Source organism: Xyrauchen texanus, chromosome 37 (assembly GCF_025860055.1).
Source record: "Xyrauchen texanus isolate HMW12.3.18 chromosome 37, RBS_HiC_50CHRs, whole genome shotgun sequence".
Classification (NCBI taxonomy): domain Eukaryota; kingdom Metazoa; phylum Chordata; class Actinopteri; order Cypriniformes; family Catostomidae; genus Xyrauchen; species Xyrauchen texanus.
In genome coordinates, this window is record NC_068312.1 from 39,472,515 (window position 1) to 39,485,014 (window position 12,500).

At 42.0% G+C, this 12,500-nt stretch overlaps 2 protein-coding genes across 2 annotated transcripts in view; both read right to left on the minus strand.

Annotated features, from left to right (window-relative positions):
- Positions 1 to 10,683, minus strand: part of LOC127630388 (protein-lysine 6-oxidase-like) — a 12,122-nt gene extending 1,439 nt beyond the window's left edge. Inside the window, exons 1-5 of the mRNA XM_052107860.1 lie at positions 10,087 to 10,683; positions 8,714 to 8,822; positions 8,349 to 8,480; positions 6,282 to 6,438; positions 6,079 to 6,174 (exon numbers count right to left, since the gene is read on the minus strand). Coding sequence (XP_051963820.1) covers positions 6,079 to 6,174; positions 6,282 to 6,438; positions 8,349 to 8,480; positions 8,714 to 8,822; positions 10,087 to 10,543 — 951 coding nt within the window. The 5' untranslated portion in view covers positions 10,544 to 10,683. The remainder of the gene's footprint in view (positions 1 to 6,078; positions 6,175 to 6,281; positions 6,439 to 8,348; positions 8,481 to 8,713; positions 8,823 to 10,086) is intronic.
- Positions 1 to 12,500, minus strand: part of LOC127630389 (uncharacterized) — a 320,692-nt gene that overhangs the window by 295,488 nt on the left and 12,704 nt on the right. The gene's annotated exons all lie outside the window — the stretch shown is intronic.

Here is a 12,500-nt window from a genome sequence, read left to right on the forward strand (position 1 = left end):
ATTTGTTTCTCGGTTGCTAGGGTAACCCCATCTGGTTGCTAGGCAGTTACCATAGTGATAGTAATCAAGTGTCCTTGCGATCCTGAGTGAAATAAATCAACCCGAAGTCAGTACTATTTTGTGGTGCAGAGATATGTGATTTGTTACTCGGTTGCTAGGGTAACCCCATCTGGTTGCTAGGCAGTTACCATAGTGATAGTAATCAAGTGTCCTTGCGATGCTGAGTGAAATAAATCAACCCGGAAGTCTGTACTCTTTTCTGGTGCCGAGATATGTGATTTGTTTCTCGGTTGCTAGGGTAACCCCATCTGGTTGCTAGGCAGTTACCATAGTGATAGTAATCAAGTGTCCTTGCCATCCTGATTGAAATAAATCAACCCTGAAGTCTGTACTCTTTTCTGGTGCCGAGATATGTGATTTGTTTCTCGGTTGCTAGGGTAACCCCATCTGGTTGCTAGGCAGTTAACATAGTGATAGTAATCAAGTGTCCTTGCCATCCTGATTGAAATAAATCAACCCGGAAGTCTGTACTCTTTTCTGGTGCCGAGATATGTGATTTGTTTCTCGGTTGCTAGGGTAACCCCATCTGGTTGCTAGGCAGTTACCATAGTGATAGTAATCAAGTGTCCTTGCCATCCTGATTGAAATAAATCAACCCGGAAGTCTGTACTCTTTTCTGGTGCCGAGATATGTGATTTGTTTCTCGGTTGCTAGGGTAACCCCATGTGGTTGCTAGGCAGTTAACATAGTGATACTTATCAAGTCTCCTTGCCATCCTGATTGAAATAAGTCAACCCGAAGTCTCTATGTTTTTGTGATGCAGAGATATGTGATTTGTTACTCGGTTGCTAGGGTAAGCCCATCTGGTTGCTAGGCAGATACCATAGTGATACTAATCAAGTGTCCTTGCCATCCTGATTGAAATAAGTCAACCCGGAAGTCTCTACGTTTTCTGATGCAGAGATATGTGATTTGTTACTCGGTTGCTAGGGTAAGCTCATCTGGTTGCTAGGCAGTTACCATAGTGATACTAATGAAGTGTCCTTGCCATCCTGATTGAAATAAGTCAACCCGAAGTCTCTATGTTTTTGTGATGCAGAGATATGTGATTTGTTACTCGGTTGCTAGGGTAAGCCCATCTGGTTGCTAGGCAGTTACCATAGTGATACTAATGAAGTGTCCTTTCCATCCTGATTGAAATAAGTCAACCCGGAAGTCTCTACGTTTTCTGATGCAGAGATATGTGATTTGTTACTCGGTTGCTAGGGTAACCCCATCTGGTTGCTAGGCAGTTACCATAGTGATACTAATCAAGTCTCCTTGCCATCCTGATTGAAATAAATCAACCCAGAAGTCTCTCTGATTTTGTGGTGCAGAGATATAGTTACTGCTAAGCGGTTGCTAGGGTACTCTGTTTAGTTGCTAGGGAGTGGCTTGGCAGCTGCCAATCATGAATCTCCAAAGGCTGCTTGTCAGTATGAATGATATAAACCAACTCCCATGCCTCTGTGACATTCAGAATGGAAGATATCCCTCTATGGATTTTGGTTGTTAAGGTGCTCGACAATGGTTGCTAGGGAGGGGCTAGGAAGTGTTGATTTGATGCATGATTGGCTGTTTGCTGTCCCGAGTCAAACGAGACCACCCTTGTGTTTCTATGACACTTCTATCCGGAGATATCCCTTTGATCTGTTTGAATAGAAGTCTATGGGACTTGTTGCTAAGGTGCTCTTAATGGTTGCTAGGGCGTGGCTTGATAGCTTCACAATGATCCTGAGAGACTGATTGGTCGTCTGAGTAAAATGAGCCCACCCCTGGTCTCTATGACACTGTGATCCAGAGCTATGTTCAATACAAATCCCTATGCCTTTTCATTTCATGGGCCGTCCTACACCATTATAAGTCAATTGGGGCATTTTTGGGCAGCTCCTGCCCCCAGGGGTGCAACTTTTACCCCATATTGAGGTATGCTCTTACAGAGCCTGCCAGCCTCTTCAAATGTGGCAAATCACACGTTTCTGTGAAATCCTCGCTCGGAGCTGTGACGCCTCAAAGTTTGTCACAATGTTAAGTCTATGGGATTTTTCGGCCGCTTTTTTGCCCCTGGGGCAAATACCGTACCCGATCAGCTTATAAAAGTCATAGCACACGTGTCCTCAATAGGCCGTTCGATTTGACACCTCATTTGTGGGTCTACGCCAAACGGTGCGGGACGAGTTAGGTGCCGAAGTTTTGTACGGAGATAGAATAATAATAAAAAGAAGAAAAATAAAAATAAGTATGTGAGATTACAATAGTGATGCTTTGCAAGCACCACTAATTCAACAGATATGGACTACAGATATTTGAGATTGAGGCTGACATCATCTATCAGTTTCTGTGAGGTTATGTGGATCCCTACTAGGACTTATTTAACGTTCAACAATGACAAAAGTGGTTTACAGCAGAACTCAGGCAGCTTCATAAGGCCGAAGAGGATGCTTATAGAAGTGGGGATAAAATCTTGTATAATCAGGCCAGAAACACACTGACAAAGGAGATTAGAAAGGCTAATAGGAGCTACGCTAATAAGCTAAAAACATGTTTTCAGCTAACGACCCTGCATCAGTGTGGAGAGGCCTAAAAGACATTACCAACTACAAGACACCATCCCCCAACGGTGTAGGGAATCAACAACTGGCTGATGACTTGAATGTGTTTTACTGTATATTTGCCCAATCTCACACCCCACACCCGCTCTGACCTTCACTTCACACAAACACCTCCTCCTGCTACTCCACCTGCACTTAAGATCTGTGAAGGCGATGTGCGCCAGGTCTTCCAGAAACAAAAGACAAGAAAAGCACAGGGCTCAGACGGTGTTTCGCCCGCTTGTCTAAAATGCTGTGCTGACCAGCTGTCCCCATCTTCACACAGATCTTCAATAGATCAATGGAGCAGAGTGAAGTTCCCTGCTGCTTCAAATGCTCCACCATCATCCCCGTCCCAAAGAAACCCAAAACCACAGGACTTAATGACTACAGACCCGTCGCTCTGACCTCTGTGGTCATGAAGTCATTTGAGAGACTGGTGTTGGCCCACCTGAAGGACATCACTGGCCCCTTTCTGGATCCCCTTCAACTTGCTTATCGAGCAATCAGGTCTGTAGATGATGCAGTCAACATGGGATTGCATAGTATCCTGCAACATCTGGACAGACCAGGTACATATGCAAGAATCCTTTTTGTGGACTTCAGTTCGGCTTTCAACACCATCATCCCAGCTATTCTCCAGACTAAACCACACCAACTCTCTGTTCACACGTCTATATGTCAGTGGATCACCAGCTTTCTGACGGACAGGCAGCAGCTAGTGAGACTGGGGAAATTAACTTCCAGCACCTGTACAATCAGCACTGGTGCCCCCCAGGTATGTGTGCTCTCCCCACTACTCTTCTCCCTGTACACCAATGACTGCACCACCAAGGACCCCTCTGTCAAGCTCCTGAAGTCTGCAGATGACACTACTGTCATCGGCCTCATCCAGGATGACGATGAGTCTGTATACAGAAGGGAGGTTGAACGGCCGGCTTACTGGTGTGGTCAAAACAACCTGGAGCTGAACATGCTCAAAACAGTGGAGATGAGATGAGTGGACTTTAGGAGGAACACCCCAACATTGACCCCCCTAACCATTCTCAACATCACTGTGGCAGCGGTGGAGTCATTCAGGTTCCTGGGCACTACCATCTCACAGGACCTGAAGTGGGAGATACACATTGACTCCATTGTGGAAAAGGCCCATCAGAGGTTGTACTTCCTTTGCCAGTTGAGGAAGATCAACCTGCCACAGGCGCTGCTGATACAGTTTTACTCAGCAGCCATTGAGTCTGTCCTCAATAACTGTCCTCAATAACTGTCTGGTTTGGTTCAGCTATGAAATCAGACATCAGAAGACGACAAAGGACAGTTCGGACTGCTGAGAAGATTAGTGGTTGCCCCGTGCCCTCCCTTCAAGGATTGTACACTTCCAGAGTGGGTAAAATCACTCTGGACCCCACTCACCCAGCCCAATACCTTTCTGAACTGTTGCCTTCTGGACGGCTCTAAGGAGCACCGAGCACCAGAACTGTCAGGCACAGGAACAGTTTTATTCCCCTCAGGCGATCTCATGAACAGTTCAAACTGCCCCATTGAGCAATAATGATGTGCAAAACACAATTTAGTCTATTTATCCAACATACCTGTTCTGCATTACATTCTCTTGCTTCTGTACATAACAGATTTGTACAAACACACACATATATATATATATATATTTTGTCCTATTGTGTATTTCTACATATACTTATGTTTTCTATTCAATTTTTATTTTTATTCTATTTTCTTATTATTATCTCTGTCTTGTTGTTGTATTGTTTGTGCACCGGAAGCTTCTGTCACCGAGATAAATTAATTGTCTGCGTAAGAATACTTGGCAATAAAGCTCATTGTGATTCTGAAATTCATAGATATGATCTAAACAGGAAGGTTTTGCATGTGCAGAAATAAATGACATGTATATATTTAATCACACATTTACAAAGGCACTTACAATGGAAGTCAATGGGGGCCATTTTTGGAGGTTTTAAGACTTTATAAAAGCACTTACATTAATTCTTCTGTTAAAACTGGTGAATTATTTCAGCTGTAAAGTCATTTAGGGTTTAAGGCGTAACGTTGTCATGGCAACAAAGTGTATAATCGTCTCTATCTTCACACAGATGTGGTTAATAAGTGATTTAATGAGAGTAAAATCATGTTAACACACATATTGTTTATGTCTTGTGTCTATACTTGTGAAACAGTATTTTAATGATTACAGATTAAACCCCATTGACTTGCATTGGAAGTGTCTCACTGCAACACACATTTGTGAGAGTCGAAATACATTTTTGTGGTAATCTATATGGTCACAAATGCTGTCGATTGAGCTTGGATTGAACCCGGGATTTTCCTTAAATTACAAATGACTTTTGTGATATACAGTATTTGCAACATAACTGATCATTTCTGACTTCTACATGCATAAGTGTTCAATCTGCTGAAGCAGCAAGCGTTTAAAAAATAAAGTTTAGGACAAAAACTGTTTATATTTCTCACGCGCGCTCATAGTTTTGAATGGAATAGAACAGTGGTTCTCAAAGTGTGGTACGCGGACTCCCTCTAGTGGTACGCAGAGGAATCACTGAATTTCGTGCATGACTTGACCAACTGAAAAATTCAAACTGTGCTTTCGCGCGTTGGCTGGCGCTGAGGCAGAGACGTACGCGCTCAGCGGAGTCATATCATTCACAATTCAGTGTTTCCATCCACATAATGTTTATTTTAGGTTTCGGACATTTATATTCACATAAGTACTAAAATAAACAATATATTTAGAGTTTGTAAAATACACACTGATGTCTATGGAAGCGGCAATAATATTCCTATCCATTATAATCAGGTGGCGCCCATCGCGCAGAGCTCAACTAACATGATGTTTATAAAGGTGATGTTTATAAAGGTAATGCTATAGTATAGCTAACAAATTTGTGAATATTTTGAATAAAAAAGGAAATAAAAGCAGATCATCGGTCATTCAGTGGCTGTGGTCACGTGACAAGTAATGACGCGTCACCATGGAAACAATAAAGTGACGCGTTCTATAACGGTCGCCTTGAAAAACGCACACTTGAGGGCAGCGAATTTTGTGAAAAGGTTAAATATAAATGAATGTTAACTGTAGCTGAATAGTTAGGCCTACTACTATTTTAATGTTGCTCGTTATGGTGGTACTTGGAGAACCAAATATTTTCTGAGGTGGTACTTGGTGTAAAAAGTTTGAGAACCACTGGAATAGATCTTATGGTGTAGTCGCACAACTTGAAATATTTCAGCGCATCTGAAACTCAAATTGGATGTGAAAATACTGATCTTGAGAACGCCACACAGCGACTCTCCATTGTGACTGATTTCCTGTCTTTACACTCATCATCTACCCATGATGCACCAATAGTTGAATATTAAACTGAGATATGTAGTATCTCAAACAGTGGAGTTGACGTAAAAGTGGTCTTACCTTGAGTATGTACTTCCCCGGCTGAACGTCTGTGATATCGATCCACTGACAGTCGATATCGGCGCCGTACGTGTCATAACATCCCGGACTCAAACCCTACGAGAGGTGCATTTCATGAGACGCCATGTTTTAAACACATGTTTATGTCAAAGTTTGGCACATGGAGTCACTCTTTTCTGTAGGGGACTACAGTAATTACGTACCTGTGTGTGAGACGTGCAGGCGTACCGGCGGTGGTATCCCGGGTCACATGACGTATCCTCCAGGCAGAAACTAGCTTTATGACCCTCCGCCACTTTCCTCTCTGTGCTCGCGTCCAGCAGATCGTAATGACAGAACTCATTCATACTGTGGTAGTGACTGAATGAGACACAGGAGCAACTTGTTATGCTCTGTAGAGAAATCACATTCATTATAATTGTTCAGGAAGCTCAACAGGTAGAGCACGGTGCTAGCAACGCCAAACCATGGGTTCAATCCCCCAGAACACACATGCTTGGATGCACTGTAAGTTGCTCTGGGAAAAAGCATCTGACAAATGCATATATGTAAATCTGTCATATACTGTATTATACAAACGTGTGGACGAGCTGAACAGCTGACTAAGTGTAACCGGTCCTGGTCGCCCCACTCCGAACGGGACTTGAACCGACGTCTCCGGCGTGGGAGGCGGGTGCTCTAACAAGGAGGCTAAAGGCTACAGCCTCTAGCGTCAGTCGCTAGTGCACCTCTTGAGGTCCGGAGAGTGAGGTTTACACACTGCACAGCTATCTATCAGCTGGCTCCCGTTACATAAACATGCGCTAACGTGTCACTATGGCAAGAACAAACATAGCGCTTATGGGGGCGATAGAGGTGCCTTCAAACGTCTGGTAAGTTGCTATAAATATATTGACTTTAATTCCTTAGCAATGTTCTCTACAAACTGTTGCATTGCCATCACGGTAGTTGAGTTGAAAGAGAAAACTCACGCACAAGCGGAAAGTTCTCAATACTCTCTCTATAGCGCCCCTTGTGGCAAACGTGTGTTATGCGCACATTTGCAAATACAATAACAAACGAAATCAAGCTTGCATGGCAAGAAGTGTCTGTGTTCATGTTAGGGCTGTCAACTCGGCTGAGAAACTACAACATGATCACATGGGAAGTCGGCATGATGTTTCCAAAAGGATGGCAACAGGATGTCGACTCACTATCATGCCACTATCATGCCACTATCATGCCACTATCATGCCACTATCATCCCCTATCTCCCATCGGACATATTTGGAACGGCTCAACAACAATTCCTTCACCTCGTGGCACGACTGGTACAGCGTTATGTCAGTTGCATGGGAGACCACAGCTCAATCTCCGTTCAAACGAGGAAGTAATCACATTTGTATACACAATCACGAGCGTGATAAGGGGGTTGCATTTTTATCCCTAACATTGCACTTTGTCTCTACTAAAGTTTGGGGGTAGAATCAATAAAATAAGCATTTCTCTTCACTGTTTCACACCCTGAAAACAATTATTTTTACAACGGGCTTCTGGCGACCTCTCCTGGATATAAGTGTTAGTACCGCTTTAGCCTCTGGGGGCAGTGTTTTCAAATTCGGTCAACGTATACCGATTTCATCTAAAGAAAAATTGCCACACACTTGCTGATTTTTATGTTATGTTAACTAAATATTTTATTTTTTACCTCAAATATGACCAAAATTCAAATTTTAAAGTCACTAAAATGTTAGATTGATGTTGTTTCTTTAGTCCATTAGAGGGTGCAACAAATACATATAAACTGTACTGTTGCATCATTCCTGGCTGGTAAAAAAAAAAGTGCATTTCATTTTAAAATAAAGTGCATAAAATAAAAACATTTAAATCATCTTTATGCACAGAAATGATGTTTTTTGTATTGTAGGTTAATCACATGACTTGTATTTTGAACGGTGTGGAAAAGCACCTTTAATAAATAAACGGATGGCCGCTATGATTAAGTGAATCGTATAGAGTGTCATTTGTTCTCCTTGTACTTGTTGATGACCGGTGCATGATACGAGATATTCATGTTGCACTCCTGGAAGTGTCACGACGCAGATGTGTGTGTGTGTGCAGATCGGATCTATAAGTCATTAAGATCAATCTATAACAGTGCGAGTAATGCTTCACATGCAATAAAATGAGCTTTACCGTCATGATTAGCACAGGCTAAACTGTTTGATGCGCTACACCTTTTGTCCCCTGGGATGGAAACATAGTGACATTAAATGTGTATTTGTCCTCACTTGTGACAGCTGTGCCATTCCCACGAGTATCTCGGTCTGCTGGGGAGGAAGTCTGCGGTTCCTTGATTCTTCACCCGCTGAGGGAACCGCAGTAAAACTCTGGTGTCATAGTCCCGAGCGTCAGCAGCAGAACTGATTCAAAACACATTCAATAACTCAACCTTCAGATTGTATGTCTTTACTGTAAAATATGTCTGTGACTTTAATGGGAAAAGAATGTATAAATGCTACAGTAAAAGATGTTGATTGTTAACTGTTGATTTCACCGGCACTGCTGGTATAGTCAATGAGTGACACATTATAAATCATTATGTTATAAACAGTATTTCACTGCCATTGAACAGCTGAACATATACAGCACAAACCTGGACAGGCAGTTCTCCTCCGCAGCACACCTGAGATTGTACATGGCCACTCTCTGGACATACGTGGACACCTGGATCTTATACGAGTCCACCACAAGATCCGGAAGACCTGTGAACATTTAAAGGGTTCGTTCACACACACAAATGTGTTTCATCTAGTGATAATGTGTGTGTGTGTGTGTGTGTTGTGTGTGTGAGTGTGTGTGTCTGTGTGTGCATGTATGTGTGTGTTTCTGTGTGTTTGTGTGTGTGTGTGTGTGTGTGTATGTATGTGTGTCTGTATGTGTGTGTGTGTGTTTATGTCTCTGTATGTGTGTGTGTGTCTGTGTGTGTTTCTGTGTGTGTGTGTGTGTGTGTGTGTGTATGTATGTGTGTGTGTCTGTGTGTGTTTCTGTGTGTGTGTGTGTGTGTGTGTGTGTGTGTGTGTGTTGTGTGTGTGAGTGTGAGTGTGTGTTTCTGTGTGTTTCTGTGTGTGTGTGTGTATGTATGTGTGTGTGTCTGTGTGTGTTTCTGTGTGTGTGTGTGTGTGTGTGTGTGTGAGTGTGTGTGTGTATGTGTGTTTCTGTGTGTGTGTGTGTATGTATGTGTGTGTCTGTGTGTGTTTCTGTGTGTGTGTGTGTGTGTGTGTGTGTATGTATGTGTGTGTGTCTGTGTGTGTTTCTGTGTGTGTGAGTGTGTGTGTGTGTGTGTTGTGTGTGTGAGTGTGTGTGTGAGTGTGTGTTTCTGTGTGTTTGTGTGTGTTTCTGTGTGTGTGTGTGTATGTATGTGTGTGTGTCTGTGTGTGTTTCTGTGTGTGTGTGTATGTATGTGTGTCTGTATGTGTGTGTGTGTGTCTGTATGTGTGTGTGTGTGTGTATGTATGTGTGTCTGTATGTGTGTGTGTGTCTGTGGGTGTGTTTATGTCTCTGTGTGTGTGTGTGTGTGTGTGTGTGTATGTGTGTGTGTCTGTATGTGTGTGTGTGTGTGTATGTGTGTGTCTGTGTGTGTTTGTGTCTCTGTGTGTGTGTTTGTGTCTCTGTGTGTGTGTGTGTGTGTGTGTGTGTGTGTGTTTCTTTCCTCATTATAATCAATTAATGGAGACCAGAGTTGATTTTTGGGTCATAATTAATGGCAGTAACATCTGAAAGTTATTAAAGATCACACATGAATCATACACAAAAATAATAATATCACACACTTGCTTCCCAACAACTGTAATCTTTTAACCCTATAGCAACCAAATCTAACAAGTGCACAACATTATTCAGTCAAGAATGAACCATTTTTAGGAAATATTCTGTGGAACCAAATGACCAGTTTTATTTAGTCATCTTAATGTTTGTTCCACTAAAGATATGGAACCCCGGTGTGCCCATCATCATCTCACATCTTACCGTTCTGGAAGTATCTGGTTCCGTACCCGTGGTGTCTCTGAGTGCTGTGTCGGGGTCTGTAGTACGAGTCATAATAATTATAATACGGATTATTGTGTGGATTGTTCCGGATGGATTTATATGGATCATATGGATCATCTCCCATCATCATGTCTTCTGTTCTCGGAGTGTCCGTTGTTTCTATGGGAGAGTTTGAGCTCGTGTTGTTACCGTCACTGATCGGGATCACGGGTCCAGCGGCTCGTCGGTTCGGTTCTGTTCGGCCCGGTGGCACAAACTCGGACCCGCGACTCACTAGATCAAACACGCGCCCGTTATTCGTCCATCGCGTCCGCGCGCGCGGCGCACCCGCCGCCGCTCTCGATCCGGCGTTTAACTGCGAGAAAACGGTCAGAACACAAGAACAAACACAGAGGAACAGCAGAAGCACACTTGCACGGGAAACCCTCTCCATCATCCGCTCCACAGCAGCCGTTAATCTCTGTAAGAGGTCCTTCTGGAGCTCCTGCAGTGTCTCTGAGGAGGGGCTGGTTCAGGTGCTTCGGGAGATTTTAAAGGGTTCTGGATCGGTTTCAAAGTGACATAAGCGACATCTTGAGTACGTGAGGACTGATCAACACTTTATACAACTGATTTATATAGTTTAACACTGATTTTAACAGTCATTTCTGGTGTTCCCCGTGCAAAACTCTATTCTGGGTGGTTGCCAGGGTGTTACTATGCAGTTAGTTAGGGTGTTCTAGGTGGTTGCTAGGATGTTGTGGACGGTTGCTATGGCGTAGGTAAATGGTTTATTGGCCCAAGTCAAAAGTGCCCACCCTTAAATCTTTTGAAATTCTAGTTTAAAACACAAGAAAAATTCATAGAAATGTAATCTTTGTGTCTGTGTTGGTTTAAAAATTATTTGAGCTTTTCTACAATTTCGTCACATAATCTGCACATAATCTGCACATAATCTACACACAATCTACACATAATCTACACATATTCTGCACATAATCTACACATAATCTGCACATAATCTGCACATAATCTACACATAATCTACACATAATCTGCACACAATCTACACACAATCTACACACAATCTACACACAATCTACACATAATCTGCACATAATCTACACATAATCTACACATAATCTGCACATAATCTACACATAATCTGCACATAATCTACACATAATCTACACATAATCTACACATAATCTGCACACAATTTGCACATAATCTGCACATAATCTACACATAATCTGCACATAATCTACACATAATCTGCACATAATCTACACATAATCTACACATAATCTACACATAATCTGCACACAATTTGCACATAATCTGCACATAATCTACACATAATCTGCACATAATCTACACATAATCTGCACATAATCTACACATAATCTACACATAATCTACACATAATCTGCACACAATTTGCACATAATCTACACATAATCTACACATAATCTACACACAATCTACACAGAATCTGCAAACAATCTACACATTTTATAGTAAAGGGACATAAATATTGATCTGTTTCTCACCCACACCTATCATATCAGTTCTGAACACATGGATTAAACCACTGGAGTCGTATGTGAAAGTGAAAGTGTAGATTTATAGTAGATAATGACAGAAGAAAGACAGTCACACACATTTGGGATGGCATAAGGGTGAGTAAATGATGACTTTTTATTTGACTTTTCAGTTTTGGGAGAACTGTCCCTTTAAGAGCACTGTCTGTATTGAATGGGATGTCCAGCTGTTTGTTTAAGTGACTTTATGAGTTTTTAAAGGGTGTCGTATGGGCACATCAGCGGGTGAACCTTCGTCATTAAAATCAAATAAAACCTCTTTATATGCCACATGTCTCTCCAGCGTTTTGACTCCTCCTGGCCAATGAAACACAGCAGGAGAACAGTTATAACCACATCAGCACACACGTGATGTCATTTACATACATTAGCACAAATACTTCCATACATGTGGCATGATTAAAAGAACAAAAATGAGGATGAAGGCATATTGAGAGCCCCGTAGCTCTGAGATTTAAACATATAGAGCCTTAATAATGAATATAGAAAAAGGACATTTTATTATAAACCAGAATCTAAAAGGGTGTGAAGATATCTGTAATACTTCTGGAGTTACAGACACTCCAACTTCAGAAAATCAAGTGTTTTGTCTTTTAAATATTTGGATCATTGGCATAAAATGATGAATAAATCCTCCTCTCCACAAACATGACTAATGAGATATTAATGTAATATTGTACACACACTCATACCCGACACATTTAAGACTGAATCCGGTTCAGTAATGCACTCTGTAAAGGATACAGATATATGCTGCTTTCAGAATATTAGTCAATTATTGCTGATAGCCAATAATGTGCACCTTATGAT